General features: G+C 36.6%; 7 protein-coding genes across 7 annotated transcripts; 6 read left to right on the top strand and 1 right to left on the bottom strand. All coding sequences in view use genetic code 12, as the record gives it.

Annotated features, from left to right (window-relative positions):
• Positions 1-105: 105 nt before the first annotated feature.
• Positions 106-1,773, top strand: CPAR2_403310 (putative hydrolase; the record flags this gene model as incomplete). The annotated part of the gene is made up of 1 exon (XM_036811232.1): positions 106-1,773. The coding sequence occupies one exon, from the start codon at positions 106-108 to the stop codon at positions 1,771-1,773; it is 1,668 nt and encodes a 555-aa protein (XP_036667690.1).
• Positions 1,774-2,013: 240 nt separating this feature from the next.
• On the top strand, positions 2,014-4,205 carry CPAR2_403320 (uncharacterized protein; the record flags this gene model as incomplete). Its single annotated transcript, XM_036811233.1, has 2 exons — positions 2,014-3,944; positions 4,025-4,205. The coding sequence occupies 2 exons, from the start codon at positions 2,014-2,016 to the stop codon at positions 4,203-4,205; spliced, it is 2,112 nt and encodes a 703-aa protein (XP_036667691.1).
• A 306-nt stretch (positions 4,206-4,511) lies between these two features.
• CPAR2_403330 (uncharacterized protein) lies at positions 4,512-6,923 on the top strand (the record flags this gene model as incomplete). Its single annotated transcript, XM_036811235.1, has 1 exon — positions 4,512-6,923. The coding sequence occupies one exon, from the start codon at positions 4,512-4,514 to the stop codon at positions 6,921-6,923; it is 2,412 nt and encodes an 803-aa protein (XP_036667692.1).
• Positions 6,924-7,062: 139 nt separating this feature from the next.
• On the top strand, positions 7,063-8,025 carry CPAR2_403340 (uncharacterized protein; the record flags this gene model as incomplete). Its single annotated transcript, XM_036811236.1, has 1 exon — positions 7,063-8,025. The coding sequence occupies one exon, from the start codon at positions 7,063-7,065 to the stop codon at positions 8,023-8,025; it is 963 nt and encodes a 320-aa protein (XP_036667693.1).
• A 169-nt stretch (positions 8,026-8,194) lies between these two features.
• MSN5 (karyopherin) lies at positions 8,195-11,929 on the bottom strand (the record flags this gene model as incomplete). Its single annotated transcript, XM_036811237.1, has 1 exon — positions 8,195-11,929. One exon carries the CDS (start codon positions 11,927-11,929, stop codon positions 8,195-8,197), a length of 3,735 nt encoding a protein of 1,244 aa, XP_036667694.1.
• A 1,542-nt stretch (positions 11,930-13,471) lies between these two features.
• On the top strand, positions 13,472-13,945 carry CPAR2_403360 (uncharacterized protein; the record flags this gene model as incomplete). Its single annotated transcript, XM_036811238.1, has 1 exon — positions 13,472-13,945. The coding sequence occupies one exon, from the start codon at positions 13,472-13,474 to the stop codon at positions 13,943-13,945; it is 474 nt and encodes a 157-aa protein (XP_036667695.1).
• Positions 13,946-14,713: 768 nt separating this feature from the next.
• Positions 14,714-16,888, top strand: VTC4 (Vtc4p; the record flags this gene model as incomplete). The annotated part of the gene is made up of 1 exon (XM_036811239.1): positions 14,714-16,888. One exon carries the CDS (start codon positions 14,714-14,716, stop codon positions 16,886-16,888), a length of 2,175 nt encoding a protein of 724 aa, XP_036667696.1.
• Between the last annotated feature and the right edge of the window lie 350 nt (positions 16,889-17,238).

Here is a 17,238-nt window from a genome sequence, read left to right on the forward strand (position 1 = left end):
AATGAAATATTGGTCAAAAATAATAAACTGGGTAAACCCTAAAGTAAGGGTTGCAATTTATCCGATCCTAAATACCATCCCAACTTAGATTCATTTCATTAACAAATGTCATCTGAAGCTACACCTGTATCAACAACTACTTCCAAACCTCACAAAGATGGGAAATCAACTCATTTGTTTGTTTTAATTCATGGCTTATGGGGCAGTCCAAATCACATGCGCACCATTGAACGATATATAAAAGAATCATTACCTAGCACTACAACTGATGAAATAACCACACTTAAACCAGCAAGTTTTAGATTTTGGAAAACATACGATGGCTTAGATCTCAATTCACGAAAAATCATTACAGAAATCTTTTACGAAATTGAATCATTACGTGAAAAGAATGGTTTAACAGTTACCAAAATTAGTTTTATTGGATACTCATTGGGTGGATTATTGGCACGTTATGTCATTGGACTTTTGAATGAGTTGGAGTTTTTTGAACAAGTTGAACCAGTATTCTTTTCCACATTCGCTACACCGCATATGGGAGTTGAATTTTTCCGGGACAATATATTTGATAATGTTGCCAATATAGTTGGTCCCTTTTTGTTTGGTAAATCAGGTGGTCAGCTCTTTTTAGCTGATAATGAGAAAATCTTGGTCAAGATGGCTGATCACAAGCAAAAATTTTATCAAGGATTGGCTAAATTTCAAAAACATACGTTGTTGGCAAATGTTCGAAATGATAGAACGGTGGCATTTTTCACATCCTTTATAACCCTGTATTCTCCATTTGATGAATTTGACTTGGTGAAAATAAAGTACTTGAAGAACCTCCCAGAGACGAAAATTGCTGGTAAACTAGTTAGACCCAAAATTGTTGACTTGGCAAGGTCACATAAATTGGCTCATGATGATTCCAAATTGTTTCCTGGCAATTTACAAGAGGAGACACCATTTGTTCGAAAGAATAAATATGCACGTGTGTTGGTGATTGTTGCTTTAGTCATGTTGATTGTGCCCTTGTGGATCCCGTTTATATTGACAACAAGCACAATGGTGTCTGTATACAGTTTTGTCAAAGTGAGGATTCATAGACTTCCTAATATCAAGGAGCATTGGTCAAGAGTTATAAATTACGTGTACAAAGATAAACCTATGGATCCTCAAGATGCGGAAGCTAGTCAAAAACAACGTGAAAAGCGTAAGCAAGTTGCTCAGCATGAAAGCTTTAAAGGCGATACTTCACACATTACTGAAAATGCAATGGAAGGAATGCTTTATGCAGAAGAACACTTTTTACATAGAAGCAAGAGCTCAGGGTCAGTGATTCCAGAAGGTGATGCAAACAATGAAGATTCAGAAGACGGGGAGGATAGCAACGAAACTATAACCAATGGAGTTGAAAAGGACACTAGCTTGCAATCGATCTATCCCGATAGCCGGACATCAGTTAAACTGGTTGAAATTAACTTTAAAGCCAATGATGAAATTATGCAGACGCAATCGCTGCGCCTTCAAGACAACTCGAAAATTTCTTTGTTCACAAAGGAGTCGGAATTAAAGTTGGATGAAGAAAAGAGATACATCATGGACTCTTTGAATGAGTTGAATTGGATCAAAATACCGGTGTTTCTTGATGTTTGGAATTCTCATGATGGCATTGTTAGTCGGAGAGGTCCTAAAACCAACCCTAAAGGAGCAGCCACCATTGGAGTTTGGGTTTCGATATTGAGGAATCACTTGCAGGAGGAAAGGGGAGCCAAATCTTTGAAGACTTAGATTGATATTTGTAATTAATAGAAGAGTTTACATCTCAACCCTGCCAATAGTAAGTTGGACGTCTCTTCCTTATTCTTCCTCGGATTTTGTGCGAGAATTTCACCCGACAAAAATAAAGCAGCAATCAATCAAAACCTTTAGCAACAACAAAAACAAAGATCTATATCTATCCACTGTTTACAAGACACCACCTCTGATCAATTGCAATTCCTCGTGTATGATACGAAAAAGAAGCACATGATGATTTTTGAGATTTTGAAACATCAGGCGAGGATCACCGCTTTTAAATCGGTCATAAGACAAATTCCACTAAGGCGACAACTTCACCAAACGGTTCGTACTCCACCTACAAGATATGGCACCAAGGTTTTCATCGGGTTAGGTGCGGGTGTCTCGCTTCTATCACTTGGCTACAATTCGCAAGTTCATAATGATGTGCATGCTATGGACACCTCAATTCATGAATTAACACCGATAAGCACAGCTGATACGTATGAAAGTGGATTATATCAAGCATCGCAAAAGGAAGAATACGACCAATACGACGCATATAGAAAAAGCAAAACCCAACATCCGTCGATACTTGTGAGAACTTTATACAAAACAATGTTCTTCTTACAGGATTACCTCATTGATCCAATTGTTACATTTTCCCGATTTATAGAATTATCTTGTTTGTTTTTGCCGGTGTTATTGTCTAGCCCTATATGCTGGTTTGGAAGGAAACATCGAAATGCGGATGGTGTTTTAGTTCGAACTGGTGCCACGCTTTGGTATCGCTATCTCCGTTGGTCTGCTGAGCAAGCTGGTGCATCATTTATCAAATTGGGTCAATGGGCAGCCAGTAGAACTGATATCTTCCCACAAGAAATGTGTGATGAATTAGCAACATTGCACAGTCACGCAAAGGCCCATAGTTTCCATCAAACAAAAAAGATTCTTGAAAAGAGTTTTGGCGGGTTGCCATTTAACCAAATTTTTGATGAATTTGATGAAAAGCCAGTTGGTGTTGGTGCCATTGCTCAAGTATATATCGCAAAACTTTCGAAAAAGGCATTGAATCAAGCAGCCAAGCAAGAAGCTGAGATTCAACAAAGACTCAAACACAAAGACAAGGCCCATGAACCACAATTTTTTGAAAATTTGATTGTTACTGAAAACTTGGATTCAAATGAACGCGTGGCAATTAAAGTGTTACATCCCAAAGTGGAAATCAATATCAATCGAGATTTGAAAATTATGAAGTTTTTTGCTGACTTTATCAACATTATACCAACAATGGAATGGTTGTCGTTACCTGATGAAGTTGAGCAATTTTCAATTTTGATGAGGTTACAATTGGATTTGAGAATTGAAGCATTAAATTTGGCCAAATTTAGAGAAAATTTCAAAAGCAGATTGGATATCCATTTCCCCAAACCATATTTAAGTTTCACCACTAGAGATGTGTTGGTGGAAGAGTACATTTATGCCATCCCTTTGAGCAAATTATTATCATTGACTGACAATTTTGGCAAGAATTTGTCCAAGGAAATTAGTGATAAAGGATTGGATGCATTTTTGAAAATGTTGATTTTAGATAATTTTGTTCATGCTGATTTACATCCGGGAAACATGATGGTTAGGTTTTATAAAAATGAGCATTTTAAACATGAAAAGGAGTACAAGATTGTCAAGACTTCGAATGAACAAGAAACAAACAAGATCACCGAAGAGTTGATGAAATTGGGTAACAATCAAACTGCGTGGTGTGAAAAGTTGGCTCTGCTTTATGAGCATGGATATCATGCCGAGATTTGCTTTTTGGATGTCGGTTTGGTTACTGAATTGAACCATACCGATAGAGTCAACTTTATTGACTTGTTTAAAGCTCTTTCTGAGTTTGACGGTTACAAAGCTGGTGAATTGATGATTGAGCGATCAAGGACTCCCGAAACAGCAATCAATAAGGAGATATTTGCATTAAAAGTGGAGAAGTTGGTTGATAGGATGAAACTGCGTACATTCACACTCGGTACAGTTAGTATTGGTGATTTGCTCGATCAAGTATTGAGTATGGTTCGTAATCATCATGTTCGTATGGAAGGTGATTTCGTGTCGGTGGTTGTGGCAATTTTGTTGTTGGAAGGGATTGGAAGACAATTGGATCCGAAATTGGATCTTTTCCAAAGGTTCGTATACGCTCTTTTATTTGGGTTTCCCACTGAAGAAATGGACATCTTTTACTAACTTATTTGTTTTACTTTTTTAGCTCATTGCCTGTTTTGAGAAAACTTGGAGTACTGAAGGAAGGAAGGGAGATTTTGAGGGATGAAAATAGTTTGAGTATGATGAAGATTTGGTTGGCTTTGGAAGTGAGACAATTCATCAACGCTTCCATCCAGGATATACACAGTTTGGTGAAGGCGGATATGTTGAGTCCAAATGTGTAAAATCTTGTTGGGTGGGTATAGAGATTTAGATATAGAAAGTATATAGGATCTTAGAGTTTTAGAGTTGTAGGGTTTTATAACTTGAATGGTAGCTCTGTTGTTGGAATTTTTGGCAGAAGACAAAAATGATCTCGAAAAGAGTCTACGTGTTGTGCACACGAGTTTGCGACAGACGATACTTTTGACTGACAGACCGGATCTAGTTTACCAAGAATCGCATTCAACAAGCTAATCATTTACCTGCTCGTTACTTTTTTTGCCACTATTTGACTTCAATCCCTCTCGCGCAAGTCACTTACTCACTCAATGCCAATCAAATCACTCGAATCCTTTCTCTTTGAAAGAAAGTTGACTTATACCAGCTCCCTCGATATATTGTCCAATTCTGTACTTGGTATCGATGCCGAATACTATCTCAGTCGTATCTACACTTTCAAGAAGGAACAATTTCTAGCAGCAATTGGAGGAGTGCCCAGCTCATTAGCAGATTACATCTACACTGATTTACAAGTTTTTCAAGAATTCAACATTAAGCCCTTGTTTGTCATTTCGGGATTACCTATTCAATCACAAATTGTCACTTATAGACAGAATGAATTGTCACCGCAGGAACAACATGTGGATTACATTTGGAATAAGTTAAACTCCCCAGCGCATACGCAGTACCTGTATGAAAATTTCCGATTGTATTCAGAAAATTTACCCTTGGAGCCCATGATTAATGATTTGATCAAAATTTTTATTGAATTGGGGATTGATTACTTGGTTACCCCTTATAATGCTTCGTTTCAATTATCCTACTTGTATCAAGAAAATCTTGTTGATGCAATATATGGATCTACTGATTTATTACTCACCAAGATTGACAAGTTTATCTTGGCAATGGAGTTCCCAACTAGAGAATTTAGATTTGTTGACAAGTTTAGAATGTTGCAAGAATTTGGATTAAATGAGCGTCAATTTCAAGATTTGAGTTTGATGGTTGGGTGTACATTCCAACCTAATACATTCCCCATTTTCCCACCAACCCCTAAACCAGTGCCCAATTATCCACAATTGAACAATTTCAAAATTGGATTGGATATTGTGTATCAGTATATGCAATTTAGTGGCAATAACTCAAACTTGTACGGGTATATCTTGAGTCTCAATGATCCAAAATTAACTGATTTGTACATGAAGGGACAAACGGCAATCAAGTATGTGCCAATCATTAATAAACAAGGTTATACAGAATTGTACAATGTTGAAATGGCCAAATTCAATTTGGAACGAGATGCCGATTTCATCATTGAGGATGATCTTGCCTCCGCGTCAACGTCATCTGCGGGAACTCCAAACGAAAGTAACAACAACAACAACAAGCCAACTACTCCCTCGACTACAAAGATAGTTGCTAAAATACCGGCCAACTTGCATGACATTATATCACAAAGATTGCCCCCAGAGTTTTATTTTTACCAATCGATTGGATTGATGCCTCTTAAATTGTTAAACTCAGTCACGGGTGGTCAATTTGTTGTTCGGCCACCTTTGGAGTTAGGGAACAGTGCTAGTTTTAAAAAATTACTCACTTCGAAATTTTATCTTGATAACCTTGATCAGCAATATAATTTGATAACTCAATTGTTGGCAAGATACTACCAAGTTAAGAAGATCAAGGTTAAGTTTTGGTTTAGAGATGAGATCGAGTTGAATAGTAGAATGATGCCTACTGTTAGTAAGCGTATTGGCCACTTGTTTATTAACAAAAAGCTCGAGACATTTGATTTGAGGACATTCTTTGCACAATCATTGACTGGTGAGTACAATATGAAGGAAGAGCTCAAGTTTAAGGGTGATTTGGTATCAACTGTGGTTTTAAGAACATTATTTTTGTATGGAATTGTTGATGAAAAGAGTCAATTGAGTTCAATTGGTCAAATACTTGAAATTTTCACTCGTGAGACGGCGAAAATCAAGAAAGAGGAATTGGAACATCTTGTAATTATTTTGTTACTTTTGAAATCACAAACTTTGAAACTCAATGAGGTTAACAAGGAGTTTCCTGGGGTGGCAAACCAATATAAAGTTGTGAATTCAACTTATGAATTAAACGCAAGTGAAGTCACTACAATCAATCTCATTTCAAGGGTAATGTCATTAAAGAAGTTCAATTCATCTCCCATCAACTACCAAGGTCCAGTTTCGAGAAACTTGTTAAATTTCAGATCGCATGTCGAATTCATCAATACAACATTACTACATACAATTGAATGTGTCTTGACTGATTTGGTGGTTAGACAAGAACAAAACAATATCAAACTGGCCTATGAAAATAAAGACCAATGGTTGCAATTGATTAATCAATTGCCATTTTTCAAAAATGTAAATAATACATTGATGGGAATTGTAGCTGAGATTTATTTTGAAGTGGCATTGAAGCATCAAAAGACTGCATCAACTACTACAAATGAAGCCGCTACATTTGCAACTAATTACATTGCTGACCACATATTCCAGGTTGCAAATCCATCGTACAATATCAATGTTTATGGCGTTAATTCAACCACTGCTGATCAAATGAAGACTGATTTGAAAGATGCTGTAGCTTGGTGGAAAACATTTGTTGGGTTTATTAAAGTTGTTAATGCCGTTGATAAATCGTTGTGTGATGATTCTTTGTTGAAGGGTATCAATGATGCTGATGAATTTGTCAATCAATTCTCATTGCCTTGAGTGGATAATGTATAGTAAATGTAATTGTGAATAAAAGTTATTCTTTTTTTTTTGTTTTTTGTTTTTTGTTTAATCTTCTCTTAAATCCGAAAATCACAAGACTTCTCCTCTATAACTGTATCTCTTGTGAATTCCACCCATGAAAAGACTTCCCATCGTCACCTCAAGCAGGTTCCTCATAAGAAATTACACTGTACCCCCGTCCATTTCACTTGACCCCCCACAAGTCACAGGTGCAGGTCCATTCGCAGCTCGTCCACATTTCCACGCCATTGGTCACCCATCAACCATACTTTCAATCACCCTCCCCCAATCATCATCCATCTACATCTCCCAAAGCTCAATCTTGGCAGCAAATGTCGAACTAAATACTATTGAAAAAGAGACTGCGTTACTTTACGGAGTACCCTACCAACAATTGAAGGCGACTGAAGCGTCAAACTTGCTCATTCATGAACAAAGCCATTATCGCGTGTTGGATGCTGCAAAACAATGGACGGTGTTTGATAGTAGGCGAATAATAGGGTGGACGGGATCGGATGTGGAGTTTAGTGGCAAACTGTCATCATTTTCTGCAAGTGGTGATTACAATTCGGTAAAGATATCAGGCAAAGGACACATTGTGCTTGATGATGCAAGTTCGACAATTTTCAATTTACAAATTGAACCAAACAATGAAATATTAATTAACCCCAATGCTCTAATCGCAATCAACACCGGTGCCATGCCCCATTTGAAACCACAGGTGTTGACTCCAGGTACTTATGAATTGCATAAATTGGATCTCCCCCATTTCGATTGGCCCCGTTGGATAGTGAACCCAATCAAGCAAGCACAAGCTAGCATAAGTGGGTTTTGGAATCAGTTGAATCCAAGACGTGTATTGGACCCTATTGGTTCCTATTGGGAACCTATAAAGAGACAGTTTAGTAAAATGTGGCATTGGGTGTATGTTAAAATCAATGGTCGGTTGATTAGAAGAAACCCAATTTATTTTAAAGTTACTGGTCCCGCTGAGATCTTGATTGAAAATCAACAAATGGTGGCTAATAATAAAATGTTTAGCAGTGAAGAGATCACCAAGCTATTCAAGCAGAATTAATGAGGTACAATGAGGTTTTCCTAAAAGAAACATTTTTTTTAAAAATACACATACACTTATACACTTGAAACTTATATATAAATAGATAAACATATTCTACTCTCTAAAGTTTTTGCTTTCCATTTTGAGGGTGGGAATGGGGGGTGGGGGGAGGGAGAAAGAAAGATTTTCACTCCTCCCCGAATAAGTTGCCCAATGCCCCATTCTCAGTATAGGGATTATTCATCACATCAACTTCATCAGCACCGATTTTCTTTCGTTTAGCAACTTGATCCAATTCTTTTTTCCTCTTTGTCATGTCATCTTCTTCTTCTCCATATGATCCATTATCTTTAGATATCTTGATCAATTCCAAAAGTGCACTTCGTTGATGTCTAAGCGATTTTGAACTAACCAATAAATTCTCAAAATTGGAAATGTGGTGCGGTTTGATATTTGGTAACTTTTGCATCAATACTCGAGCAGCATAGTCATTCTTGGATCGTAATTGACAGTACAATGTAGTGAGAACTAATGCGGCTTCGCTGTGAGTTTCTATAAAATAGTCATCAAGCAAAACATGCACCAATGATTTTATAAGATTCTCACAAAGAAATTTGTCAACTTCATCGTCTCTCGAAGTGATGTCACTAAGAATGTTTCTAATAACCAAGATGGTATTGAATGAACATTTGGTGTCCTTGAATGCAATTATATGACAACAAATTGTTAAAAATGGTGCCAAGACTTGCTTATTCTCAATCACCAATTTTCGAGCAGCAAATTGTGTATCGGTTAAAGCTTTGGAATTGTATTGTCCCACAATATCCATCAACATTCTCACCACCGTGGCTGTCAATTGTCTCAACATATGTTCTTCCATCATTTCCTCTGACAATGTCTCGTCATCCTCATTCCCTTGTAATTGTAATCCGTCACTGTATACTTTATCCCATTTGCTAACGAGTAATGCATCAATATCACCCAATGCCTTGGGTAACAATTCACTCATAAACACTTCAACAAATTTGACTGGACAAAATTTAATAACGACTCGAAGACAACTATTAATCATGTGTTTCCAAGAATGTAATGTGATTCCTACAGTGTCACCAGCAACCGCCTTCCAAATCATTGTCGCAATCTGGGGTATTTCATAAAGTGTATCTTCCAATTGTGCCAATGACCCAACGGTTAGGAATGCATATTCTCTAGTGTATCTAATCAAATGACCCACTGAATCAGCAAAATCTCTCAATGTCAATGCAGCTTTGACATTCTCCTCTATAAATGTCTCCTTTGATTGGATTGAAACGCCCTGTTGCCAAAATCGTTCAGTGCAACTATACTTGACAAAACTTTGGACTTCAGCAGGTAAGTCTACCCAGTTTGCAGGGTTATGATACGCTTGAATTTGCGTCAACAATTGTAGGATATGCGGTACAATTGGTTGTACGCGTGGTTTCCATAATTTAAGCAAGTTTAAATACTCAGGCAGTTCATGACTCAATTTTTCAATACTATACTGGATGAAAATTCTCGTTGCTCGTATGGGGAAAATTGAACTCCAATGATCTTTTAATTTTTGCTTCAACTCTTTACCTTCATCATCCATTCTGGCTTCTAGTAGATTAGTTGAAGTTGTAATACCCCTCTTTTGGAAATAAGATGCAATTTCAACAATACCAATTCTTTCCATAAACCAATGCAAATCCATCAACCCCTTTTCAGTTTCTGGTGCTGACCAAGCGGCCAAATCAGGATCGACAATTTTGGCGAATAAATCATCCTTGTCATCAATTGATGATCGTGAAGCAATAACCAATAGAAATGACTTGAATGCGACATTTTCATGGGCACTAACTTTATCTGAAGACAAAATGTTTGCCACAACACTCTCCAAATCATTAAAGATGTTTTTCAACGCTTCGGGCATGATATATGCTAATCTATTCAATTCAGTACCACAACTTGCACGCAAATCACGAATTAATTCCTTATCTTCATCAGTGATATTGGGTGGATATGGAAATGTGGCAGTGGTGAGTATTTTTTCAAGAATTTGAAACATCAATGGGCTATCGACTCCCTTTAACAACGGAGCAAATTGAACCAAAGTTTGCACTTGCTTTCTAATAATCAATGGCGATGCTAAATTCATCGCTAATAGCCTTTCACCCAACTGAATCACAAGTTTATTCAATCGATCATCTATTGCCGTGTAATCCTCTCCATTGTACCATATTCTCCATCGAGATATACCTCTAATACTATTCTCAATAATGCTAAATTGTGATGATCCATAGTTGAATGTTTTTGATTTTTCACCCAAGTTGTAATTATTGATACATTGACTACCCAATTCGGAGCTGAAAAAATCCTCCAATCTATTTTCAAGCCAAACAAGTCCCTCTTCGGGTTTTTTGCAAACGGTTATTCTAATGATATCTTCATTAAACTTGCGATAGTTTTGAAGAAAGCTTGTTGCATCGGGAGTTGAATCAAAATCAATATCGAAAAATTTCTTTGAAACGTGTTCATCATCCCAAAGGAAATTGATTGTTCTATTTGCAGCAATATCCAACAACTGCATCATAATGTCAACAATCTGACGCTTAGCACTAAGCTCGTCAAAACGTAATATGGTCACCCACATTTGCAATGACAAACCACTAATGATTAGACTAGGATGGTCAGTAGTCTTTAATACTAATCTTAGGTATCCATCAACATCACTCTTTTCCCAATCGACTTTGTGCTTGGATGAAATATTTAAGTATTCGCTTAGAGACACAATCATTTCAACTGTTTTTTTCAACAATGCATAAACTTGTTCATCAATATCATCAGGGTCTAATTGCAACGATTGATAAAATTCGTCCAACTTGTTGATACCTTCAGTAGTGAATATGGATCCAATGAAAAAGTCAAATTCTTCATCTTGAGCATATGTTCGGGTGAATATAATATGTAAACAATCAACTGCCAATGTCTTGATCTTGACATCAGGTATGGTCAACAAGTTTATCAATGTATTCAATGTATTTTCTTCTCTCAACACTCTAGGATGAATCCAATGTAAACATGTTTTGAATGTAGAAAGAATCTTTGTGACATACTTTTGGTATATTTCATTGTGGTATTCGTTATTGGCAACAACTTCAAGTAAGAATCGTGACCAAGTAACAAACCACCCTTCAGTTGAAGCTTTGCATATAGTAAATTTTGAATTTTTTTCATAAATAGTTTCAAGCACCTTGTCTGGAGTTGTTATTAGTACCGACAATTGATTTAGTACAACACTATTTTTGGAAGCAATTGCATCATCAAGAAGATAGATATCTTCAAAAAGGGTTCTTATGATGGTTAATGACAATTCACGACAAGTGATGTTATTATTCCAAAGGGTCCACAAGTTGGAGTCCATCGATACCCACCCATCTTCAGCTTCTTGTGGCGTTACCGCCGGTTTGTCAGCACCTGCATCTTTCGCATCTTCATCAAGTTCATCATCCTCTTTGCTCAGCTGATCCCTAGATTTTATCAAATAGCTACCCCATATTCTCTTTGCCAATGCAACCCAAAGAAAAGCAATCTTCTCCTTTACATAATGGGGATCGTTATCAAGTATCTTGTTTGCCAATTCAATGACCCAATTTTTTAATGCTGATATTTTAGTTGAATCAAATGTGTGGAATTTATATCTTATGGATACTTGCAACAACGTAAGTCCAAAGTATCGAACTATGTAATTTGATCCATTGTTTTCAGGAAGAGCTAGTTGATACCCCCAAAATGGTGATTCATCGTTGGATTTGATTGTTTCTAGGAAAGATTGCGCTTGTCTCCTTTCATCGTTTGTTGATTTTGGATTGTATACAACTTCCAATGCAGACACAATTTGTTGAACTCCATTAGTATCCATTGTCATTAGGAGTGTAAAAGTTGTATTACAGTGATGATGATGATGGTAGTAGTAGTAGTAGTAGTAGTAGTAGTAGTAGTAGTAGTAGTAGTAGTAGTAGTAGTAGTAAACTGCTGATGTTGTTGAACACTTGCTATGTTTTCAAAAAAGCGAAGCCAATGTGTGTGTGTGTGTGTGTGTTGTAGATGTGTGTGTTGTGTGTGTGTTGTGTGTGTCTGAATGAAAAATTGAAAAACTGACTGAACTGTTAAGATAAGCCTAGCCTTCTGGTGAGGTCAATACAAAACTTTTAAATACCAATTGAGTCAAACAGTATATTGAGGATTGATGTGTAGTGAGATACTCAGTTTGACCTTGGATGTTCTATGTCGAGGCAAACAATGTTGTCAAAAAATAGAGTGTTAATGTTGTATATATCAATATGTCTGTGTTCTCTCCCTCCCTCTGTTGGATCTTCTGTTTTCTTTTTCTCTCTCTCTCTCTCTCTCTCTCTCTCTATGTGTGTGTTAGTGTGTTAGGTGTGTGTGTGTGTGCGTGTGTGTGTTTAGTTTTTGTCTTTTTCTCGCTCAGTCCAGCGAGAGAGAGAGTGTGTGTGAGAGAGAGTGAGAGAGAGTGAGAGAGAGAGAGAAAATTTTAATCACGCAAAAAAAAAAAACTTTTGGTACATACATTACACATCCTGTATATAACACAGTATTGTACAGTACAGTACAGTATAGTACAATATAGTATAGTATAGTATAGAATAGTATAGTATAGTACACAACAAAACATATAGCACACAACATATAGCACACAGCATATAACACACAGCATATAACACAAGAAGGAGTAAAGCAAAATCTCAACTGCTTGATGAAAGATGGAACAGCGAGGAAGAGGAAGGGTCTAGGTTAATTGGTCAATGGTCAATGGTCGATAAATCGCACTAAATATTATGATATTTAATACTAATATTGATATATGTATAAATTACTATTTATATTACTATATATATAACTCAGAGGGCTACATTATACACTTTAGGTCGACACCGCTTTATTCCACCCCCATACACAGAATTTTGTCAAAATAATAGACTTTTCTTGAGCTTCATGTCCAACCCATAATAAAACCATCATTGTACTCCTAGGTATGTGTTGTTCTTACAAACATATCTGTTATTATCATTAACTAACTTCAAACGTATCTGGTTAGATATTTGCTCAAAAGTTTACTCAAAATGTTGTACTCTATTCAATTTTCAACTTTCTCGCTATATCACCATCGTTTAGTTGAATAAAGACTAGGAAGTTAACTGTCTTTGAGCATTGTAATCGATATCGCATAAGACGGGGGTAGATCTGTTTGAGGCAATCATGTGGCTTTTCTTTCTTTTAGTTTGTCTTTGTTATAACTCCGATATAAAATCTCGTTTCAGTAACTCCGATTCTCACAAAAAAAAAAAAACAACAAAAAACAAAATGCCTCAAACTAAGAATAGAATAACCTAAACTAAGAAAGGGAAAGCATCACAAGCTCCTTCCAGTTGGTGTCCCAACTATGCCATCAGTACAGACAAACATAATCATTCAAGCACCACCAGAGCTAGTTAAACAAAAGTTCTTTGACTACCAATCGTACCCCAGTTGGAACCCATTTATGGTGAGTTTCCACAAATATACAAACACGTCTGACCCACAATTGAATGAAGGTGATGAGTTACAAATCGACTTAAAATTAAAGGGAATGAACCACACCAGTACCATATATCCAACAATACTCAACAAGACAGATCTGAGCCTAGTTTGGAAAGGTGCTTTGGTTTCTGATTGGATCTTTTATGGTATACACAAGTTCGCTATTGAATCATTGGAAGGAGGAACTCGTACTTTATTTATTCAACTGGAACTGTTTGGTGGCTTATTAGTGTATATACTACAGTTGTTTGGTGTGTTTAGAAGAACACAAGACTCGTTTATTGAATTTAATGAGGCATTGAAAGATGAAGTTGAGAAGTTGGCACACGAATGTTAGCCAAGTTGACAAGATTGTGATTGAGAGGAAATTAATTGGTAATGGCTTTTGGTAAAGATATCAAGATAAACTGTTTTGTTAGAGTAGCAGTCCCTAATCGTACGGCTCTTGAGAGCGCACGTGCTGCAACGTTGTTCTTTCTTTTTTTTTTTTTTATTTTTTTTTTTTTTGTGTAGCTTTTTTTTTTTTTGTTAAATATGTAACAATGACACAAAATTATAAAATACGACAATCGATTTCAAAATTAGACACGCCCACGTGCCCTCCCTCCTCCTCCCCCCCTGCCTTAAAAAAAAACAAAAACAAATTGCTACAAACATCATCTCTATGTTTGACCCATGACCCTTTAAGACAAGACTAATGGCGGTGAAGTCAATGAGCCAACATATCAAAAAAGCAGAGCCAGTACGAGGTTTCGGTATCGCTTCTCGGCTTGATATCTTAATTGGTCCAAGATGATTAGTGTATTTTTTTAAGAATCTTAATATTAAAATTGAAATTAGTTAATATGGTAGCGTTAATTGAAACACAATAATAATAACAATATTATTAATAATATTAACCATCCATCATTGATGATAATATTAGTCGAAACTTGTACTCATCCAATTTCAATTCATCGATTCTCAATTCTTCCCATTTCTTAGCTTCTTCTAAACGATATTTCAAACCAGAGTGCATTTTTCACAACTTGTCTTCAAGATTGGACAACCTTCCACTGTATCAATATTTGCGCACCACACCACCTCCCACTCAATCTAGTTCAAGATGAAGTTTGGTGAACATTTAAGAAAGGCATTGATCAAAAATTACTCCTTTTATTACATTTCTTATGATGACTTAAAACACCAGTTGAAAAAAGGGTTAAAGGATAACGATTACCATTGGAATAATGAATTGGAAGAGGATTTTCTTAACCAGTTGGAAACAGAGTTGGATAAAGTATATTCCTTCACCAAGGTTAAAAACACCGAGGTCAATAGAAGAATCAAAGAAGCAGAGAAATATGTTCATGAAGTAGTCACCACTTTACATCGTTATCAAAATAATGATCCATTGGTTACATCGCCACCGCAAGAACAAGATTTTGAGGATTTAGAAGAGGAATTGTCTGACATTATTGCCGATGTTCATGATTTGGCCAAGTTTTCTCGATTAAATTATACTGGGTTCCAAAAGATTATTAAAAAACATGACAAAACTACTGGCTACCACTTGAAACCAGTTTTCCAAGCTAGATTAAACTCCAAACCATTTTACAAGGATAATTATGATAATTTGATTGTTAAATTGTCAAAATTGTATGACTTGGTTAGAACTAGAGGTAACCCAATCAAGGGGGATTCTTCTGCCGGTGGTTCTCAACAAAATTTTGTTCGTCAAACAACAAAATATTGGGTCCATCCTGATAACATTACTGAATTGAAATTGATTATTTTGAAACATTTACCTGTGTTGGTGTTCAATGCTGATAAAGAATTTGAACCAGAAGATTCAGCAATCACTTCCATTTATTTTGATAATGAAGATATGGATCTATACTATGGCAGATTGAGGAAAGATGAGGGTGCAGAAGCTATAAGATTGAGATGGTATGGTGGCATGAAGTCAGATCAAATTTTTGTTGAAAGGAAAACTCATAGAGAAGATTGGACTGGTGAAAAATCAGTTAAAGCAAGATTCGCATTGAAGGAAAAGAAGGTGAATGCTTACTTGTCAGGTGAATTGAAAGCTAGTGAAATCTTTGACAAGATGAGAAAGGAAGGTAAAAAAAGTCCTCAAGAAATTGAAAATTTGGAACGATTGGCTCAAGAAGTTCAATATAGGGTTCTCAAGGACAAGATGCGTCCCGTGATGAGATCTTTTTACAATAGAACGGCATTTCAATTACCAGGCGATGCCAGAGTTAGAATTTCCTTGGATACTGAGTTGACAATGGTTAGAGAAGATGATTTTGATGGGTATGACCGTACCCATGGCAATTGGAGAAGAATGGATATTGGGGTTGATTACCCATTCCCACAATTGCCCGAAAAGGATGTTTGTAGATTTCAATATGCAGTTTTGGAAGTGAAATTACAAACACAAATGGGCCAAGAACCACCAGCTTGGGTTAGAGATTTGGTCAATTCTCATTTGGTTGAAGCTGTCCCTAAATTTTCTAAATTCATCCATGGTGGGGCCACCTTATTGACTGAAATGGTTGATCTTTTACCATTTTGGTATACTCAAATGGATGTTGATATTAGGAAACCAAAAATTGTGCAAGAATATGGTATTCAACGTCACCAAGGTCAATCACAACAACAAAGATTAGGCTCAAGCACCAGTGGTAACGATTTAGATGAAGAAGAGTTGACTGGCTCTTCGTATACAGGGGTACATTTTTCAAACGATGTTAATCCATTGGAAGAAGATTTGGATGAACAAACGCCACTTTTGTTGCCCAATAATTATACCTCCCGTCGTACCAACTCGCCAGTCAAGAACTTTCTTTATCGCCTTTATGGTAAATTCTTGTACTATTTCAACGATGATCGTACATTTACCGTCAAACCAGGGACAAATTACGATTTAAATGCCACGTTTAAGGACAAGTTACCGCCAGGAAAGACAATTTGCGTGCCAGTTAGAATTGAACCTAAGGTGTATTTCGCTAATGAACGTACATTTCTTAGTTGGATAAGTATTGGTATGTTGATGGGATTCACAGCGACTGCATTGTTGAACTATGGAACCAATAGCGCATTGACTGCCAGTATTGGTTTTTTCATCACGGCGTTGTTTACGTTGGGATACGCTACTTATAGATATATTTGGCGTGTGTTGATGATTAGAGAAAAGAAACCAGTTCAGTATGGTGACAAGTTTGGACCCAACATGATTTGTTTATTCTTGTTTTTGGCAACATTCATTTCGTTTGTGTTTAAGTTTACAGAGTAAAAAAGGGGGGGGGGATGAACATAGTATAGTGAGAAAGAGAGAGAGAGTGTGTGTGTCTGTATGTCTGTGTGTCTGTGTACTAAAAGAACAGTTGTATATTTTCGATTCGGTACCGAAAAAAAGGTACAAGAACCACCAATATGGAGATATCGGTTTATGGGTGTATCGTGATGCCTTGTTTCTTTTCGGCATTGACATTATTTCTCTTTGCGTTTTACCGATATTTTGTAAGGGGGATGGTGAATCTCTTTCTCCACGATCGCAAATGCTACCCCATTGGGATGACTGTATGGGTACGTACTGCATACAAGCCAGTGAAAATCGGACCGCAATCCGTTTTCGTCAATGAT

This window comes from Candida parapsilosis, contig 006372 (assembly GCF_000182765.1).
Source record: "Candida parapsilosis strain CDC317 annotated contig 006372".
Lineage (NCBI taxonomy): Eukaryota > Fungi > Ascomycota > Pichiomycetes > Serinales > Debaryomycetaceae > Lodderomyces > Lodderomyces parapsilosis.